The sequence below is a fragment of the Salvelinus namaycush genome, chromosome 38 (genome assembly GCF_016432855.1).
Source record: "Salvelinus namaycush isolate Seneca chromosome 38, SaNama_1.0, whole genome shotgun sequence".
NCBI classification, from domain to species: Eukaryota; Metazoa; Chordata; class Actinopteri; order Salmoniformes; family Salmonidae; genus Salvelinus; species Salvelinus namaycush.
In genome coordinates, this window is record NC_052344.1 from 7,355,602 (window position 1) to 7,378,037 (window position 22,436).

A 22,436-nucleotide genomic window follows, 5' to 3' on the forward strand; every position below is an offset into this window, starting at 1 on the left:
CTACTATTCCATTTAACACATCTGAACAGCAGCCTACAGTTCCCTTGACATGTCATTGTGAAGTCCCCGTCTTGTGACTGTGGAGTTTTGTATAGCACCTCATAATCATCACACATAACACAGCCAGCACTGCTACCATCCTCTTTTACTACTTCATGAAATCTTAACCAAACATTAGGCTACTGTTCTGGCCTTCTATTTCTTTTCAACTCTCCATTTCACAGCTTTTCTCTTATTGAATTCAACCCCAACATTTGTCCTTTTTATCTCAGTGGATCGACGTACATTTTTTCTGCCCAAGTTCCCAAAAGCATTTGTCAATTAGCGTGTATTTGTTGAGCGCACAGTTAGGCCCTAAAATCGAGGCTTAGGCTACACATTAACACCAGATAAAAATAATGAACGAAAACCCTAAATGCCTATAGATCTGAATTGCGCAATAATTATACATTTATGGATTTTTTATAATTTTTCTTCTCTTTATTCAACCCGATTCATCCACCCACCCTTCATCCACACAATATTTAATGACCCTAAACCCGCCCGCCCCGCGGATATAACCACGGGGATTGCAGGTTCTGAGTCTAACCACCATCACTATTGTATGTGACTACAATGAGCAGGGCAAAGAGACAGAGGGAGAGATAAGGAAGAGAGCAAGATGAGAGAGATGGAGATAGAGGCTGAAGAGAGAAAGCAAGTGAGATACTGAATTGAGAGAGAGAGAGCGTGCGAGATACTGAGGAGAAAGAGCATGCGAGATACTGAAGAGAGAGTGAGCGAGATACTGAAGAGAGAGCGAGTGAGATACTGAAGAGAGAGACCCAGCGAGATACTGAAGAGAGAGAGAGAGAGAGCGAGATACTGAAGAGAGAGAGCATGCGAGATGCTGAAGAGAGAGCAAGTGAGATACTGAAGAGAGAGCAAGTGAGATACTGAAGAGAGAGACCCAGCGAGATGCTGAAGAGAGAGAGAGAGCGAGATGCTGAAGAGAGAGAGAGAGCGAGATGCTGAAGAGAGAGAGAGCGATATGAGAGAGAGAAAGAGAGAGCGATATGAGAGAGAGAGAGAGAGAGAGCTATATGAGAGAGAGAAAGAGAGAGCGATACGAGAGAGAGAGAGCGATATTAGAAAGAGAGAGAGAGAGATATGAGAAAGAGAGAGAGAGAGAGCGATATGAGAGAGAGAGAGAGAGATACGAGAGAGAGAGGGAGCGATACGAGTGAGAGAGAGTGATACGCGAGAGACTGACTGACTGACGAGAGAGAACTACAGGACACAATATACTGATACTGAAGAACAGTAGCCAGAACAGTAGCCTAATGTTTGGGAAAGATTTCATGAAGTAGTAAAAGAGGATGGTAGCAGTGCTGGCTATGTTATGTGTGATGATTATGAGGTGCTATACAAACTCAACAGTCACAAGACGGGGAGAGAGAGAGTGATACGAGAGAGAGACTGACTGACTGACTGACGAGAGAGATGACTACAGGACAAAATATACTGATACTGAAGAGAGAGAGTGAGATACTGAAGAGAGAGTGAGATACTGAAGAGAGATTGAGTGATATACTGAAGAGAGAGAGAGTGATACGAGAGAGATTGATACAAGAGAGAGAGACGAGAGAGACAGAGAGAGAGAGTGATACGAGAGAGAGTTATACGAGAGAGAGAGTGATACGAGAGAGAGACCGAAGAGAGAGACTGACTGATGAGAGAGAACTGCAGGACAAAATAAAAACCCTCCAACCCAAAAAGGCCTGTGGTGTTGATGGTATCCTCAATGAAATTATAAAATATACAGACAACAAATTCCAATTGGCTATACTAAAACACTTTAACATCATCCTTAGCTCTGGCATCTGATTAACCCAATCCACAAAAGTGGATACAAATTTGACCCCAATAACTACCGTGGGATATGCGTCAACAGCAACCTTGGGAAAATCCTCTGCATTATCATTAACAGCAGACTCGTACATTTCCTCTGTGAAAACAATGTACTGAGCAAATGTCAAAATAGCTTTTTACAAAAGTATTGTACGACAGACCACGTATTCACCCTGCACACCCTAATTGACAAACAAACAAACCAAAACAAATACAAAGTCTTCTCATGCTTTGTTGATTTCAAAAAAGCCTTCGACTCAATTTGGCATAAGGGTCTACTATACAAATTGATGGAAAGTGGTGTTGGGGGAAAAACATACCACATAATAAAATCCATGTACACAAACAACAAATGCGTGGTTAAAATAGGCAAAAAACACACACATTTCTTCCCACAGGGCCATGGGGTGAGACAGGGATGCAACTTAAGCCCCACCCTCTTCAACATATATATCAACGAATTGGCGAGGGCACTAGAACAGTCTGCAGTATCCGGCCTCACCCTACTAGAATCTGAAGTCACCCTACTGGTGCTTCTGTCACCAACCAAGGAGGGCCTACGGCAGCACCTAGATCTTCTGCACAGATTCTGTCAGACCTGGGCACTGACAGTAACCAAAATAATGGTGTTCCAAAAAAGGTCCAGTCACCAGGACCACAAATACAAATTCCATCTAGACACCGTTGCCCTAGAGCACACAAAAAAACTATACATACATTGGCCTAAACATCAGCGCCACAGGTAACTTCCACAAAGCTGTGAACGATCTGACAGACAAGGCAAGAAGGGCCTTCTATGCCATCAAAAGGAACATAAAATTTGACATACGAATTAGGATCTGGATAAAAATACTTGAATCAGTCAAAGAAACTATTGCCCTTTATGGTTGTGAGGTCTGGGGTCCGCTCACCAACAAAGAATTCACAAAATGGGACAAACACCAAATTGAGACTCTGCATACAGAATTCTGCAAAAATATCCTCTGTGTACAACGTAAAACACCAAATAATGCATGCAGAGTAGAATTAGGCCGATACCCGCTAATGATCAAAATCCAGAAAAGAGCTGTTAAATTCGACAACCACCTAAAAGGAAGCGATTCCCAAACCTTCCATAACAAAGCCATCACCTACAATGAGATTAACCTGGAGAAGAGTCCCCTAAGCAAGCTGGGCCTGGGGCTCTGTTCACAAACAGATCCCACAGAGCCCCAGGACAGCAACACAATTAGACCCAACCAAATCATGAGAAAACAAAAAGATAATTACTTGACACATTGGAAAGACTTAACAAAAAAACAGAGCAAGCTATAATGCTATTTGGCCCTAAACAGAGAGTACACTGACCACTGTGACTGACCCAAACTTAAGGAAAGATTTGACTATGTACAGACTCAGTGACCATAGCCTTGCTATTGAGAAAGGCCGCCATAGGCAGACCTGGCTCTCAAGAGAAGACAGGCTATATGCACACTGCCCACCAAATGAGGTGGAAACTGAGCTGCACTTCCTAACCTCCTGCCAAACGTATGACCTAATTAGAGACACATATTTCCCTCAGATTACACAGATCCACAAAGTAAAACAAGCCCGATTTTGATAAACTCCCATATCTACTGGGGGAAATACAGTGACTTGCGAAAGTATTCACCTCCCTTGGCATTTTTCCTATTTTGTTGCCTTACAACCTGGAATTAAAATAGATTTTTTGGGGGTTTGTATCATTTGATTTACACAACATGCCTACCACTTTGAAGAAGCAAAATAAGACAAAAAAACAGAACTTGAGCATGCATACCTATTCACCCACCCAAAGTCAATACTTTGTAGAGCCACCTTTTGCAGCAATTAGACCTGCAAGTATCTTGGGGTATGTCCCTTTAAAAGCTTGGTACATTTAGCCACTGGGATTTTTACCCACAGATTCTCAATTGGAAAGAGGTCTGGGCTTTGACTAGGCCATTCCAATACATTTAAAAGTTTCCCCTTAAACCGATCGAGTGTTGCCTTAGTAGTATGCTAGGGTCATTGTCCTGCTGCATGGTGAACCTCCGTCCCAGTCTCAAATCTCTGGAAGACTGAAACAGGTTTCCCTCAAAAATTTCCCTGTAGTTAGCGCCATCCATCATTCCTTCAATTCTGACCAGTTTCCCAGTCCCCGATGATGAAAAACATCCCCACAGCATGATGCTGCCACCACCATGCTTCACTGTGGGGATGGTGTTCTCGGGGTGATGAGAGGTGTTGGGTTTGTGCCAGACATAGCGTTTTCCTTGATAGCCAAAAAGCTCAATTTTAGTCTCATCTGACCAGAGTACCTTCTTCCATATGTTTGGGGAGTCTCCCACGTGCCTTTTGGCGAACACTAAACGTGTTTGCTTATTAATTTTATTTATTTTTTATTTATGGACACTCTTCCGTGAAGCCCAGCTCTGTGGAGTGTACGGCTTAAAGTGGTCCTATGGACAGATACACCAATCTCCGCTGTGGAGCTTTGCAGCTCCTTCAGGGTTATCTCTGATTAATGCCCTCATTGGCTGGTCCGTGAGTTTTGTTCGGCGGCCTTGTCTTGGCAGGTTTGTTGTGGTGCCATATTCTTTCTATGTTTTAATAATGGATTTAATGGTGCTCCGTTGGATGTTCAAAGTCCCCGTCCGCGACGGGGCTGGTTTTCTTTTTGTAATCTGCGATTGACTGTAGACCCTGCCACATAAAGTTGAAGTCGGAAGTTTACATACACTTAGGTTGGAGTCATTAAAACTCCACAAATGTCTTGTTAACAAACTATAGTTTTGGCAAGTCGGTTAGGACATCTACTTTGTGCATGACACAAGTCATTTTTCCAACATTTGATTACAGACAGATTATTTCACTTATAATTCACTGTATCACAATTTCAGTGGGTCAGAAGTTTACATACACTAAGTTGACTGTGCCTTTAAACAGCTTGGAAAATTCCAGAAAATGATGTCATGGCTTTAGAAGCTTCTGGTAGGCTAATTGATATCATTTGAGTCAATTGGGGGTGTACCTGTGGATGTATTTCAAGGCCTACCTTCAAACTCAGTGCCTCTTTGCTTGACATCATGGGAAAATCAAAAGAAATCACCCAGGACCTCAGAATAATAATTGTAGACCTCCACAAGTCTGGTTCATCCTTGGGAGCAATTTCCAAACGCCTGAAGCTCCCACGTTCTAATCTACAAACAATAGTGCGCAAGTTCAAACACCATGGGACCGCGCAGCCGTCATACCGCTCAGGAAGGAGACGCGTTCTGTCTCCTAGAGATGAACGTACTTTGGTGCGAAAAGTGAAAATCAATCCCAGAACAACAGCAAAGGACCTTGTGAAGATGCTGGAGGAAACAGGTACAAAAGTTACTATATCCACAGGAAAACGAGTCCTATATCGACATAACCTGAAAGACCACTCAGCAAGGAAGAAGCCACTGCTCTAAAACCGCCATAAAAAAAGCCAGACTACGGTTTGCAACTGCACATAGGGACAAAGATCGTACTTTTTGGAGAAATGTCCTCTGGTCTGATGAAACAAAAAATAGAATTGTTTGGCCATAATGAGCATCGTTATGTTTGGAGGAAAAGGGGGAGACTTACAAGCCGAAGAACACCATCCCAACCGTGAAGCACAAGGGTGGCAGCATCATGTTGTGGGGGTGCTTTGCTGCAGGAGGGACTGGTGCACTTCACAAAAGTAGTTGGCTAAGGTCTATGTAATCTTCCGACTTCAACTGTATATACTGTATAATCAATATACTGTATATTAGTGTATTATTTGCCACATATGTCTCGTGCCTGAGCCGTTGAATTGCGACTCTACTTTGTCTCTATACTGACGCTTAGCTTGTTTGATTGCCTTGCGGAGAGAATAGCTACACTGTTTGTATTCGGTGATGTTTTCATGTTTTTTAGTACACAGCGTTGTACGAGATCTTCAGTTTCTTGGCAATTTCTCGCATGGAATAGCCTTAATTTCTCAGAACAAGAATAGACTGACGAGTTTCAGAAGAAAGTTCTTTGTTTCCTGCCATTTTGAGCCTGTAATCGATCATTCAAATGCTGATGCTACAGATACTCAACTATTCTAAAGGCCAGTTTTATTGCTTCTTTTATCAGAACAACAGTCTTCAGCTGTACTAACATAATTGCAAAAGGGTTTTCTAATGATCAATTAGTCTTTTAAAATGATAAACTTGGATTAGCTAACACAACGTGCCATTGGAACACAGGAGTGATGGTTGCTGATAATGGGCCTCTGTACGCCAATGTAGATATTCCATTAAAAATCAGGTGTTTCCAGCTACAAGAGTCATTTACAACATTAGAAATGTCTACACTGTATTTCTGATCAATTTGATTTTATTTCAATGGGCAAAAAATGTGCTTTTCTTTCGAAAAACAAGGGCATTTCTAAGTGTCCCCAAACTTTTGAACGGTAGTGTACATAATATGACATTTGTAATGTCTTTATTCTTTTGTAACTTCCGTGAGTGTAATGTTTGCTGTTCATTTTTATTGCTTTTTTCACTTTTGTATATTATCTACTTCACTTGCTTTGGAAATGTTAACATATGTTTCCCATGCCAATAAAGCCCCTTGAATTGAACTGATTTGAGAGAGATATATACTGAAGAGAGAGAGATAGAGAAAGAGATACTGAAGAGAGAGAGAGAGAGATACTGAAGAGAAGGTTAGAGAGAGAGAGAGAGAGAGAGAGATACTGAAGAGAGAGAGAGAGAGAGAGATACTGGAGAGAGAGAGATACTGGAGAGAGAGATACTGAAGAGAGGGAGAGAGAGACACTGAAGAGAGAGAGAGAGACACCAAAGAGAGAGAGAGAGATACTGAAGAGAGAGAGAGAGAACGAGAGAGATAGTGAAGAGAGAGAGCGAGATAGTGAAGATAGAGATACTGAAGAGAGAGAGATACTGAAGAGAGAGAGATACTGAAGAAAGAAAGATACTGAAGTGAGAGAGATGGAGATCGAGGCTGTAGAGAGAGAAAAAGAGACTGGAGAGAGAGACTGGAGAGAAGAGAGAGTCATTACCAGTGGTGGTGTTTCGTTCATGGTCAATTAAACACACTGCATTATCATCCTCTTGTTAGGTAGATTGCCTCATCTGTCATTTAATAACACACAGACAAACAGAGTTCTGGTTTGCACCTCTGCCTCCCCATCCTCTGTCATCCTATCCTCATTCTCCCTTCATCCTTTGTCATCCTCCCTGAGAGTTCTTTAATGTTCTATTTTTCTCTTTCTGTCTAAATGAACAAAACACTTAGAGAGTTAGTAGAAGGACATATCAGGCTCTCTGTTTGCTTATTAGATTTTCATGAGCTGTACACTCACTGCTTACTCACTCCCCTCTGGTTCAGTGGTGGTCCAATGTCTCCTGTTCTTCCCAGGGACTTATTTTTTACAGTTGAGTCATTTAGCAGACACTCTTATCCAGAGTGACTTACAGTAGTCAGTGCATGCATTTTCATACTGGTCCGCCATGGGAATTGAACCCACAACCCTGGCTTTGCAAGCACCCATGCTCTACCATTACTGGACTCAGACTGAGCCACACGGGACCCAGTTACTCTGTTACTGGTAACTTGTTTAGAACTGGATGGTTCTGATGGCTCAGTTGATTAGAGTGTAGTGACTAGTACACAGTCTCTATCACTGGAGTAGAGTGGGTTTGATTCCTTAGTGGGCTACTGTATCATGTGTCAACTGTAAGTCACTTTGGATAAAAGTGTCTCCTAAATGACTCTATTATTTATATGATACATTAAAGCTGTCCCTGGATAAAACTGGAAACAGTTTAAAATCCTGAACCATGGAAAGGAACACTGGTCCGTTTCAAATGCGACTTCTCTAATGATTTTACCAGAGAACTCAATAAAATGAAAGGTACAGCCCCGGGACTCTATTTTTACTTAAAGTTGCTCTGCTGCACTTTTAGGAAAACAGCCCAGCCAGACCATAATATAACATATAGACCTGCAGGTTTTTATTGGAAGTCTAGGAAAACAGTCATAAACAATGTTGACGTTTGAGAGAAGTCTTTGACAGATGAGAGAAGCTCAAAGCTGCCGGACATATAGCCTACCTTGTAGACTTGGTTAACTTAACGGGTATTTGGCTGAGACTCACCATCCAACGATGGAGAAGATCAGGTGGGTCTTTCTCTGATCATTAGCCTCTCTGTATGTTTCCTGGTATTAAAACCTATGTGTATATATATTGCAACGACATACGCAGCTAACTACAGTGTGGTCAGAGGGAGAGAACACATATGTGGACTAGAAGCAGAATAATTTTTCCCCCCAGCTGTATTGAGTAGACACAACACCTGTCTAGTTAACCAGGATGTTGAGTGGTGGTAGGGGGCTTGACTGGCGTTGAGTTGTCATTAGTAGGGGTTAGGGTAAGGGGACTCAGGTCAAAGACTGGGGTCAGTGTTACTGAGGGAGGGAGACTACAGTACCATCCTCTCCTCTACGCTAAAGGACGTGAGAGTGGAAGAGGCAAAAAAACACAGAGAAAAAGTATCGGAATTATCCTTTTATAGATTAATGTTGTTTCCCCTGATTCTCTCTCTCTTTTTGAAAAGGTTGTGTTAAGATAACCGTGGTTGAGCTCAATGGGAATCTGGGTGAGGACCCCACCAATAACAAGTGTTACGTAATGTTACTGTATGTAACGTACAGCCAGCCGTCCACAGACACAGTCAGCTAGTCAATGCAGGACTCATTGTCAACAGCTGAGTTAAGTCGCCCCATCAGACTGCAAAACACTGGACACTTAAAATACGAGGACACCTCTTTTTTTGCTCCCTGCAAGCAGATACTCAAATCAGAGACAATGTAACTGATTTTAGAGGGACTCGTTCACCTTGTTGTACATCGGTTCCAACAGTGAGAATATTCAAGCTACTGTACGTTTCAGTCAGTTTGTGGATTCCCTCTTCGCGGCAGGTAGCCTAGTGGTTATAGCATTGCGCCAATAACCGTAAAGGTTGCTGGATCGAATCCCCGAGCTGACAAGGTAAAAATCTGTCCTTCTGCCCCTGAACAAGGCAGTTTACCCACTGTTCCCTGGTAGGCCATCATTGTAAGTAAGAATTTGTTCTTAATTAATTGACTTGCCTAGTTAAATAAAGGTTACATTTAAAAAAAGATATAATAATTCTCCTGCCCCTGCCTTACCATGAAGATTATGCCAGGGGAAACTAGTCTCTGTATGTGTCTCCAAAATGGCAATGATCCTGTAATGCTGTGATGTTGATCCTGCGATGCTTCCTGTCTGGCGATGCGAGTGTAAACGAGCCTGCACTTAGCATGGCCTGCCTTCAGGAGGGAGGTTAGGGTGTGCGTATGTTAGTACTGTGTGTTGTCTATTTGCTAATTAGAGTGATTAAAGTTTTAGCCTGGCAGAGGCCATTATGCTGTGCTGAAAGGCTCGGTACGCCCCAGCCTCACTGTGAAATGGCATTAAAGCCTTGTTGAACAAAATAGAAAGTGTGGAATAGAGGAATAGAAGGGAGGAATGAGAGGGGGACGTAGATGAAGATGAAGCCTGCAAGCGTAGGTAATGCGCTCTTTTCTTTTCTTCATCAGCACCGCCTCGCATTTATTTTTAGCCCTCAGCGGGGGGGGGGGGGGGGGGGGGGGGGGGGAGATAGTGGAGGATGATAGAAAGCTCAAAGATACTGTAATACAGTAAGTAGTAGACTGGAGTAGACTGGAGGTGAATGATGAATGCCCTCTAAACTGGTGTCTCCCTCTCGTCTCCAGATGATCTCACAGACTGAATGGGACCACAAGAGGGGTGCCCGGGGATCCCAGGTAGGACAGAGAAGGGGAGAAAGGGGGAACATGCTTCTTTTTCTAACCCTTTATTGAATGAACACTTCAGGTCAGTACAGTGAGGGGGAGGGAGGAGAGGGGGAGGAGGGGGAGAAAGGATGGGGAATACTTCTTTCTCTAACCATATTGAATGAACACTGACGGAGCGAGGAATTGATAATGCTACTTCTCACTTCTCCACCTGACTGACCAGTGCTTGCGTGCATATCCCCTCCTTTCCCCCTCTTCCCCTCTCTCCCTCCCCTCTCCCCTGGTCAGATGGGGCGACTGCTGTCTCAGTCTGATCAGGAAATGCTTAAATACTTTCCTTTAGATGGCTGGCTTTGTTTTGAAACCCAGGCAATTAAAAAATAATTTTTTTTTTTAATTGCTTGCCTAGACAATGATCAAAAGTCAGTTTGTGGTTTTCTCCCCTAGTGGTTAAGGTTAGGATTAGGGGAGGATAAACTAATCCTAGATCTGTGTCAATCTCAGTAACTGAAAAGTCAATAGTTAAAATCCTGAGAGGGCCAATTGGAAAAATCTGCCATTCTGCCCTTGAACAAGGCAGTTAACCCCCAACAACAACTGCTCCCCGGGCACCGATGATGTCGATTAAAGGCAGGCCCCTACACCTCTTTGATTCAGAGGGCTTGGGTTAAATGTGGGAGACACATTTCAGTTGAATGCATTCAGTTGTGCAACTGACTAGGTACCCCCTTTCCCTAGTTATTATTAGAGATGATGGTGATGCTATAGGCATACAGTAGGATATTATGCAACTCTGTAGACTACAGTAAATGGTGAATCACTGGAGATTATTGTAGAGGGATTTTGATTATTATTGGCAGAGGTTGTGAAAAGGACAGATAAGAATTGTGGGTAAGATACTGTAGATCAAGTATCTTATTTCTGGAAAGATCTCTATGACAGTGGCTTACACACTCAGTCACGTACACACACGCGCACACACACGCACACACACGGACGGACAGACAGACACGCACACACTGATCGACCAGTCAATCACAACCTTCCACATTGTGTCGTGTCTGTGAGAGATTGGGTTGGCAGGAGGAGAATGTATTGAGCCCTTGTAGAATCTGGAGGCTTGGTACTGATAGCAGGAACAATGACACTAGAACTAGCTGAACAATGTGTCTGAGTGTGCATAAGCATGTGCATGAAACATCTTGGTTCTGTGACTCTCATGGATTTTATAGGGATACATTCCCCAAAAAATGTAAATAATGGAAACATGTGTAGAGAAATAAATATTGGGATATTGACATTATTCCAGTCTTGTCCCATCTGGGAATGGGAGTGTCTATACGTGTGTATTTTAGTTCAGAAAGAGCATGTCTCAGGGGAAGAAGAGACTGTATCACTCATCCCACCGTGTCTCTTCAGTCCCTGATATGAATGCTCGGCTATGAAAAGCCAACTGACATTTACTCCTGAGGTGTTGAACTGTTGACCCTGCTGGTCATCTATGAACATTTGAACGTCTTAAACAACGATCTTGCCTAAATGACCATGTACTCTTATAATCCCCACCCGGCACAGCCAGAAGAGGACTGGCCACCTCTCGGAGCCCGGTTCCTCATAGGTTCCTGCCTTTCCAGGGATTTTTTCTTAGCCGAAGTGCTTCTACATCTGCATTGCTTGCTCTTTGGTGTTTTAGGTTGGGTGTCCAGCCAGGTCAGTCGAGATCCAAGGCGATATTTGACATTCGTCCAGGTACTCAGGGCGTCGGGAGATGCCTTTAAAACTAGGGGCCACAGTAAGGGGCCACAGGGGGGGGCCACTAGGGGCCACAGTAAGGACTATTACTATTAAGTAGGCTTGCGGCTTGCTGGGGCATTGCGGATGGGGATAGTGGATAGGCGTAACCAGCGAGCTCCGGCTCTGAGGGCCGCGTGCTCAGTCGCAGCACTAGGCATTTTTTTTTTATAAACATTTTTGAACCCTATCCCAAACCTTAACCCTTATCGTACCCATTCGAAAGGAATTCCTAAACCTGGAAAACACTTGATTACCTGTCACGTTTACTCCCACTCCCCCTCTCCGGCGCTCGTTGTCGCCAGTGTGGTGATTAATGCACACACCTGTCACCGTCGTTACGCGCACCTGCCCCTCATGAGACTCACCTGGACTGCATCACTTCTATGATGTCCATCCCTCTACCTGTCTCTCCCTCAGGTTCATTCCCCAGTCAGCCTTGTTGTTATTTTCCTGTTCTCATGTCCAGATGCTGTTCGTTGTTTTGTTTCATGTTTATTTATTATTAAATCCACACCCGTGCTTGCTTCTCGTCTCCCAGCGTCTGTGTTACAATACCGAAGTCAAACCGTGTCAAACTGTGAGATCTTGTAATCTGTATAGCCCTTTGTGACAGCCGCTGCTCTATAAAGGGCTTGATAAAATACATTTGATTGATGAATGCCCTGCCCTGCTCTCAATAGTCTAACGTGGCTTCCTCTCCTCATCTCTTCTGCTCATATCCTCTCCTTCATCACTCCTTATTCATTGTTTACTCATGAGAAAGCGTTGTACTAGTGAAAGCAGTGAAAGCAACTAGTGAAAGCAAATACCTGGTAAAAGCCTCATCCTATTGCTCTCAGCTGTGTCTTCATTGTCACAGAAGATGAAAGCGAGAGGACACGAGGAGAGGATGCAGCCACTTTAGACTACTGAGACTACTGTGATGTGTGGGTAGCACTGTACTAATGCAAATAACCCACTTGTATTATTTCCCGTCTTTTCACACTATTAATAATAAAAGGGAAACTCGTAGGACGGGATGACGCGTTGTTGCGTCCAATTTAACCCAAAGAACTATTTATATTGTGTAGGACTCACTTTGCTCTTTGCCCCAGCGTCTCCTAGCAACAGGCTATTTTCTATATAAATGCTTCCTGTCTGTCTGCCCACCTCGGCGGAGCGACGAGTGGAGGAGCACCTAGGAGCATTCTCTCACAGGATTGGTTGAGGCAGGAGCAGGCGAGGGCCAGAGGGTTGTTGGGACTGACTGCATATGTGGTACAGTGGGGCAGAGGAGAGAAGGGTGTGAGAGAGGAAGGAAAAGAGAGAGGGAGAGAAGAGGAGAGGAGTGACGGCTTACTTTCTGAGGAGAGACGCCACAGGAAGACAGCTACTGAGGCTGAGAGGAAGAGATAGGAGTCAGGCATCGGGTGTTTAGTGTTAGGCATTGGTTGCTGGTTGTGTGCATTGTGGCTATGATGAACAAGGCGTACACATCGGGTACCATGAGACACTATCGGGAGACCACCCATCCTCCCAAACAGGTGGGCTCTTTACCAGTCTGTATGTTGTAAGGCAGCATGTATGTTTTCATCTGTGTACACTGTACTTTTTGTTGTTGTTGATTCAACTAATTATTATTTAGTAACTGGTTCCACAGACTTTTATAGTTTACTAAACTTTTCGGTCAAAGTGTTACCTGAACATAACATTTTTGGTTAGCCCAAACATAGCTTTAACGTGACTTAAGTTAGGGACGCCCACGCATTAAAATTGTGCTTTTAACACAGAATGTTTTCAACATACTTGATTACATAGTGCATTTATATGGAAAATATTATTCAACATGTCCTCACCTGGGATTGGAACTCACAACCTCATAGTTCATAGAATTCCAAGCTTCCTGCTACGCCACGTCTGTGTCAATGACTGGTTTCACCTGTATTCCTATACTTTACACTTCAAAGTGAATTTCAGCTCTGTTAAAAGTCACCAAGAAAAACTATTTGATTTATCACAGTGATTAAGGATTAACATTAAAACAGGAAACCCTAAAATAAGTCAATCAAATCAATGATGAGAGAAAAGTCAGATAGCTGACACAGACGTGGCGTTGTGTCAGGAAGTTAAGAATGCCGTGAACCAAGAGGTTATGAGTTCAAATCCCAGGTAAAGAAACATAGAATAATAAGTACTGTGTAATTGGGTGGGTGTCCTAAATATTTGCCTATGTTTTCTCAAGTTGGAACTAAGTTTGGGCCAGCTAGATAATTCTTTACAGTGTGTACAGTATACTTGCTCATAAACTGTATGTACTGTGTGTGTGCGTGCGCGCGTGCGTGTGATATGACTTGTGTGTGTGGCTTATCTGTTATGTGGTATATCTGTACCTGCTTCCAAGATAGTGTGTCTGACAGGGAAGCAGGTCAGTTTGGGCTTCCACCCCTAGAGGATTTCAAGAGTTCTGTGCCTGCCTAACGGCAAACTATACATTGAAATGTAAATGATGGCACACTGGTTCACATTACCTGTTGAAGTCAGTAGAACACAGGTAGCCTGACACTAACCTTTCCTAACAGTAATCCAGAAACAGTGAGGAAGGGTTTGGGGAAGCTACTCCAAAGTTCACAACAGGGCAGAGCGGCAGGAATATTGTGCAGTTTTAGGAAGATAGAGTTAAGAAAATATTTACTAAATAAACTAAAGTAAAGAAAAAAAAATTGAGGTCATTTGTACATGTAGGTAGGGGTAAAGTGACTATGCATAGATAATAAGCAGCGAGTAGCAGCAGTGTAAAAGCAAAGGGGGGTGGGTTTCAATGCAAATAGTCTGGGTGACCATTTGATTAATTGTTCAGCAGTCTTATGGCTTGGGGGTAGAAGCTGTTAAGGAGCCTTTTGGACCTAGACTTTGCGCTCCAGTAGCGCTTGCCATGCGGAAGCAGAGAGAACAGTCTATAATTTGGGTGACTGGAGTCTCTGACAATTTTTGGGGCCTTTCTCTGACACACTGCCTAGTATATAGGTCCTGGATGGCAGGAAGCTTGGCCCCAGTGTTGTACTGGGCTGTACACACTACCCTCTGAAGCGCGTTATGGTCGGATGCCAAGCAGTTGCCATACCAGGTGGTAATGCAACCGCACAGGATGCTCTCGATGGTGCAGCTGTAGAGGATCTAGGGACCCATGCCAAATCTTTTTCTTCACAACATTCTTGGTGTGTTTGGACCATGATAGTTTCTTGGTGATGTGGACGCCAAGGAACTTGAAACTCTCAACCCGCTCCAAAACAGACCTGTCGATTTGAACGGGGGCGTGTTCGGCCCTCCTCTTCCTGTAGTCCGCGATCATCTCCTTTGTCTTTCTCATGTTGAGGGAGAGGTTGTTGTCCTGGCACCACACTGCCAGATCTCTAACCTCCTCCCTATAGGCTGTCTCATCGCTGTCGGTGATCAGGCCTATGACCGTTGTGTCGTCAGCAAACTTAATGATCGTGTCGTGTTTGGCCACGCAGTCTTGGCAACTCACCCCTGAGGGGCCCCGTTTTGAGGATCAGCATGGCAGATGTGTTGTTGCCTACCCTTACCACCTGGGGGCGGCCCGTCGGGAAGTCCAGGATCCAGTTGCAAAGGGAGGTGTTTAATTCCAGGGTCCTTAGCTTAGTGATGAGCTTTGTGGGCACTATGGTGTTGAACGCTGAGCAGTAGTCAATGAACAGCATTATCACATACAGTTGAATTCGGAAGTTTACATACACTTAGGTTGGAGTCATTAAAACTCGTTTTTCAACCACTCCACATATTCCTTGTTAACAAACTATAGTTTTGGCAAGTCGGTTAGGACATCTACTTTGTGCATGACACAAGTAATTTTTCCAACAATTGATTACAGACAGATTATTTCACTTATAATTCACTGTATCATAATTCCAGTGGGTCAGAAGTTTACATACACTAAGTTGACTGTGCCTTTAAACAGCTTGTAAAATTCCAGAAAATGATGTCATGGCTTTAGAAGCTTCTGATAGGCTAATTGACATCATTTGAGTGGATGTGGATGTATTTCAAGGCCTACCTTCAAACTCAGTGCCTCTTTGCTTGACATCATGGGAAAATCAAAAGAAATCTGCCAAGACCTGGTTCATCCTTGGGAGCAATTTCCAAAAACCTGAAGGTACCACGTTCATCTGTACAAACAATAGTACGCAAGTATAAACACCATGGGACCACGCAGCCGTCATACCGCTCAGGAAGGAGATGCATTCTGTCTCCTAGAGATGAACGTACTTTGGTGCGAAAAGTGCAATCAATCTCAGAACAACAGCAAAGGACCTTGTGAAGATGCTGGAGGAAACAGGTACAAAAGTTACTATATCCACAGTAAAACGAGTCCTATATCGACATAACCTGAAAGGCTGCTCAGCAAGGAAGAAGCCACTGCTCCAAAACCGCCATATAAAAGCCAGACTACGGTTTGCAACTGCACATGGGGACAAAGATTGTACTTTTTGGAGAAATGTCCTCTGATCTGATGTAACAAAAATAGAACTGTTTAGCAATAATGAGCATCGTTATGTTCGGAGGAAAAAAGGGGGAGGCTTGCAAGCCGAAGAACACCATCCCAACCATGAAGCACGGGGGTGGCAGCATCACGTTGTGGGGGTGCTTTGCTGCAGGAGGGACTGGTGCACTTCACAAATGAGGAAGGAAAATTATGTGGATATATTGAAGCAACATCTCAAGACATCAGTCAGGAAGTTAAAACTTGGTCGCAAATGGACAATGACCCCACTTCCAAAGTTGTGGCAAATGGCTTAAGGACAACAAAGTCAAGGTATTAGAGTGGCCATCACATAGCCCTGACCTCAATCCTATAGAATATTTGTGGGCAGAACTGAAAAAGCGTGTGCTAGCAAGGAGACCTACAAACCTGACTCAGTTACACCAGCTCTGTCAGGAGGAATGGGCCAAAATTCACCCAATTTATTGTGGGAAGCTAGTGGAAGGCTACCAGACACATTTGACCCAAGTTAAACAATTTAAAGACAATGCTACCAAATACTAATTGAGTGTATGTAAACTTCTGACCCACTGGGAATGTGATGAAAGAAATTAAAGGTGAAAGAAATCATTCTCTCTACTATTATTCTGACATGTCACATTCTTAAAATAAAGTGGTGATCCTAACTGACCTAAGACAGGGAATTTTTACTTGGATTAAATGTCCGGAATTGTGAAAAACTGAGTTTAAACATCTTTGGCTAAAGTGTATGTAGTCTTCCGACTTCAACTGTAGGTGTTCCTTTTGTCCAGGTTGGAAAGGGCAGTGTTGGGTGTGATTGAGATTGCGTCATCTGTGGATCTGTTGGGGCGGTATATGAATTGGAGTGGGTCTAGAGTTTCCAGGGGAATGTTGTTGATGTGAGCCATGACCAGCCTTTCAAAGCATTTCATGGCTACCGACGTGAGTGCTATGGGGCGGTAATCATTTAGGCAGGTTACCTTTGCTTTCTTGGGCACAGGGACTATGGTGGTCTGCTTGAAACATGTATGTATTACAGACTCAGTCAGGGAGAGGTTGAAAATGTCAGTGAAGACACTTGCCAGTTGGTCTGCGCATGCTCTGAGTACACGTCCTGGTAATCCGTCTGACCCCGCGGCCTTGTGAATGTTGACCTGTTTAAAGGTCTTGCTCTCATCGGCTATGGTGAGCATAATCACACAGTCGCCCGGAACAGCTGGTGCACTCCTGCATGCTTCAGTATTGCTTGCCTCGAAGAGAACATAAAAGGCATTTAGCCCATCTGGTAGGCTCACGTCACTGGGCAGTTTGTGGCTGGGTACCCCTTTGTAGTCCGTAATAGTTTACAAGCCTTGTCACATCCGACGAGCGTCAGAGCCAGTGTAGCAGGTTTCAATCTTAGTCCTGTCAGAGGGCATAGCAGGATTTCTTTGAAGCGTCCAGATTAATGAATGCAGCAGCTCTAGCCTTTAGCTCGGTGCAGATGTTGCCTGTAATCCATTGCTTCTGTTTGGAATATGTACGTACGTCACTGAGGGGACGACGTCGCCGATGCACTTATTGATGAAGCCGGTGACTGAGGTTGTATGCTCCTCAATGCCATTGGATGAATCCCGGAACATATTCCAGTCTGTGCTAGCAAAACAGTCCTGTAGCGTAGCATCTGCATCATCTGATCACTTCCATATTGAGTGAGTCACTGGGACTTCCTGCTTTAGTTTTTGCGTGTAACCTGTGTGTGGAGTAAAGGTGTTTTTTCCCCTCTGGTTGCACATGTGACATGCTGGTAGAAAAACGGATTCAAGTTTGCCTGCATTAAAGGCCCCGGCCACTAGGAATGCCATTTCTGGATGAGCATTTTCTTGTTTGCTTATGGCTTATACAGTTCGTATTATCTGTGTCGTCATTCAGCCGCTACTCGGGGATACATAAGATATTACAGTTTTTAATTTCCCGTTAGTCTCGAACGGAGCTCATCCAGTTTATTCTCCAGTGATTGCACGTTGGCCAATAGAACGGATGGTGGAGGCGGGTTACCTACTCGCAGACAAATTCTCACAAGACCTCTTGATTTCCGCCCCCTGTATTTCCTTATGTTCTTCATGTGAATGACAGGGATTTGGGCTTTGTTTGGGAGCAGCATTATGTCCGTCTCGTCAGACTCATTAAAGAGGTGAGTAATCGCTGTTCTGATTTCCAGAAGCTCTTTTCGGTAGCATCAACATTATGTACAAAATAAGTTACAAACAATGCGAAAAAACACACAAAATAGCACAATTGGTTTGGAGCCCATAAAACAGCAGCCATTCTTTTTGTTAACTAGGCAAGTCAGTTAAGAACAAATTCTTATTTTCAATGACGGCCTAGCAACAGTGGGTTAACTACCTTGTTCAGGGGCAGAATGACAGATTTTTACCTTGTCAGCTCAGGGATTCAATCTTGCAACCTTTCGGTTACTAGTCCAATGCGCTAACCACTAGGCTACCTGCCGCCCCATTCTGGTGCATCCTTCTGAAAGTAGGATAAACCACCCTTCGTTGGAGGATAACTGTACTACAAAGCTTCATTATTGCACTTTTATTTGACTAATTTCTTCTGATTGTTCTGTAGCTATCGGAATGTGTGAGTGTTGTACTGTATCAGTGAGCGTTATTGACTGTAGTAATAGTGTAGAGCAGGGCTCTCCAACCCTGTTCCTGGAGAGCTACCATCCTGTAGGTTTTCACTCCAACCCTAATCTAGTACAGCTGATTCTAATAATTAGCTGAATCAGGTTAATTACAACTGGGGTCGGATTGAAAACCTACAGGAGGGTAGCTCTCCAGGAACAGGGTTGGAGAACCCTGGTGTAGAGTACTGTGATAATACTGTATTAGAGTTTTGTTGACTGTAGTAAGTGTAGAATTCTGTAGTAATACTGTATTAGAGTCATATTTACTGTAGTTATAGTGTAGACTAGAGTACTGTAGTAATACTGTATTGGAGTGTTGTCGATTGTGGTAATAGTGTATAGTACCGGGGTAATATTGTATTAGAGTATTGTTGATTGTAGTAATAGTGTAGAGTACCGGGGTAATACCGTATTAGAGTATTGGTGATTGTAGTAATAGTGTGGAGAACTGTAGTAATACCGTATTAGAGTATTGTTGATTGTAGTAACAGTGTAGAGTACTGTAGTAATATCATATTAGAGTATTGTTGACTGTAGTAATAGTGTGGAATACTGCATGAGAGGTCTTGCAGGCCTTCTCATGCAGCTGCAACTGCAAGTACATTTGTAAATCATGACCCATCTTGAGTTGGGCTCTGGGATGGTGCAATTGTTGAGAGGGTGAGCTTATGGTTGTGTGGGGGTAAGGGCTGAATGTGTGTGGGTGTATGTGTGTATCCCACAACTGTTGCGAAGGAAGAAGTAAAAGATGTTAGGGACTATAGAGGATGATCCACAGCTATATGTAATACAAATCGAGGTGAGGGCGATGGAAATGCATTTGGCAATGGATCTGCTTCGGTTCGGTGGATGGCGCTGTGTGTACTTTTCGAAGGATGGATCCCAGTCGGTCCGGGGCTGTGGGATGCGGGGGGTCGGGGGTGGTCTGCCGGGCATTGGGATGACAACCCAACTCGAGATGGGGGCTTTTGGCGGGTGGAATAGTGGGGACCAATTGGAGGTTTGCTTAGTGGAGATGCAAATGTCATGGTACAACTATATAGACACTCAATCATTATGTTACTTTTTAATAGGACGTTTACAAACATATATTTTGATAAAAATAATTGAAAGGTGTGTCTCATTATGTCAAGTGGTGAAATAAGTATAGCCAGTTACAATTGTAATGGCTTAGCAGATAATAAGAAAAGACGATCAGTATTTACCTGGCTAAAAGAGAAGGATTATAATATCTATTGTTTACAGGAAACCCATTCGACAGTTTTAGATGAAGTTTTGTGGAAAAAGAACTGGGGGGGCGAAATATATTTCTCCCATGGGCAAAGAAATTCAAAAGGGGTGATGGTTTTAATTAATAATAACTTTGATCCAAATGTGCAACTTGTCCAAACAGATCCTCAAGGTAGATGGATTATTTTAAATATGTTATTGGACAATAAACATATATGGCTTATTAACCTATACGGTCCGAATAATGATGATCCAAGCTTCTTTGACAATATATATAAGAATGTATCAACTCTACAAGCAACACTAGACTCTATTATTATAGTGGGAGATTTTAATACGGTCTTAAATACCTCTATGGACCGGAAAGGAAATCACACTACAAACTATCACCCTCAGGCACTTAAGGAAATCAGGAATGTCATGGATATATTGGAATTAGTGGATATATGGAGACTTAAATACCCTGACCTAGTGAGATATACATGGCGGAGGCTTAATCAAGCTAGTCGCCTTGACTACTTTCTTATATCATTCTCTCTGGCACCAAAAGTTAAAAAGTGTTTGATAGGGGACAGAATGCGGTCGGACCATCACATAATTGGCATATATATTACTCTTACAGAATTTCCACGTGGGCGAGGATATTGGAAATTTAATCAAAGCCTACTAGATGATAAATTGTTTAGAACTAGGACAGAAGAATTTATAACTGACTTTTTTAGACATAACATAGGTACAGCAGATCCCCATATTGTATGGGACACTTTTAAGTGTGCCTTTAGAGGCCATGCAATTCAGTACTCATCTATAAAACAAAAGCAATTTAGATCAAAAGAGTCCATATTAACAAAGGAAATTGAAGGACTAACAGTACAGTTAGATAACAATAAAAACGGTACCATAGAGGCACAGAATAAGTTAGAGGAAAAACAAAAAGAAATGGAGGAACTTATTCAAGAAAGATCCAGTGTAATATATTATAAAAATAAAGCGAACTGGATGGAATATGGGGAAAAATGCACCAAATTCTTTTTCAATCTTCAATATAGAAATGCTACCAAAAAAAACGTATTAAAACTTGTTACAAATGATGGAGTCACGCATGATTCACCAAATGATATTTTGAAAGAGGAAGTAAAGTACTTTAAGAATATGTTTTCGTTTCAGGCTCCTCCATCTCCACTAACTGAAACTAATTGTATGGATTTTTTCCCTAATAATAATGTAAAATTAACATCTGTACAGAAAGACTCATGTAAAGGCCTAATTACAGAGGAGGAACTACTTGAGGCAATTGGGGCCTTTAAGGATGGGAAAACTCCAGGACTGGATGGCATACCAGTGGAAGTATACCATTTTTTTTTTGATATACTCAAAGGACCATTATTAGCTTGTTTTAACCACTCCTATATAAATGATAGATTATCAGACACGCAACAAGAAGGTGTGATATCATTATTACTGAAACAGGACCCAAGTGGTATATATAAAGATCCAGTCCATTTAAAAAATTGGAGACCTCTTACACTTCAGTGTTGTGATGCAAAAATCCTAGCAAAATGCTTGGCGCATAGAATAAAAAAAGTTTTGTCAGATATTATTCATCCTAATCAGACAGGTTTTTTACATGGACGATACAGTGGAGATAATATAAGGCAAGTACTGGAAACAATAGAACACTATGAAATATCCGGGACACCAGGCCTGGTTTTCATAGCTGATTTTGAAAAGGCTTTTGATAAAGTACGACTGGAGTTTATATATAAATGCCTAGAATATTTCAATTTTGGGGAATCTCTTATAAAATGGGTTAAAATTATGTATAGTAACCCTAGGTGTAAAATAGTAAATAATGGCTACATCTCAGAAAGTTTTAAACTATCTAGAGGAGTAAAACAAGGTTGTCCACTATCGGCATATCTATTTATTATTGCCATCGAAATGTTAGCTGTTAAAATTAGATCAAACATTAATATTAAGGGATTAGAAATCCAGGGCCTAAAAACTAAGGTGTCATTGTACGCTGATGATTCATGTTTTCTTTTAAAACCACAACTAGAGTCTCTCCACGGCCTCTTAGAGGATCTAGATACATTTGCTATCCTCTCTGGATTAAAACCAAATTATGATAAATGTACCATATTACGTATTGGATCACTAAAAAATACACATTTTACATTGCCATGTAGTTTACCAATTAAATGGTCTGACGGAGATGTGGACATACTCGGTATACAAATCCCAAAAGAAAGAAATGATCTCACTCCAATAAATTTTTATAGAAAGTTAGCAAAAATAGATAAGATCTTGCTACCATGGAAAGGAAAATACCTGTCTATTTGTGGGAAAATCACCCTGATTAACTCTTTAATCATATCACAGTTTACCTATTTGCTTATGGTTTTGCCTACACCTAGTGACCTGCTTTTTAAATTATATGAACAAAAAATATTCAATTTTATTTGGAACGGCAAGCCAGATAAAATTAAAAGGGCCTATTTATAT

At 42.5% G+C, this 22,436-nt stretch overlaps 1 protein-coding gene across 1 annotated transcript in view; it reads left to right on the forward strand.

The window, feature by feature from the left end:
* The window catches only part of LOC120031805 (cGMP-inhibited 3',5'-cyclic phosphodiesterase A-like), a 96,613-nt gene that overhangs the window by 32,788 nt on the left and 41,389 nt on the right, over positions 1–22,436 (forward strand). The window contains exon 2 of the mRNA XM_038977625.1: positions 9,697–9,747. Coding sequence (XP_038833553.1) covers positions 9,697–9,747 — 51 coding nt within the window. The remainder of the gene's footprint in view (positions 1–9,696; positions 9,748–22,436) is intronic.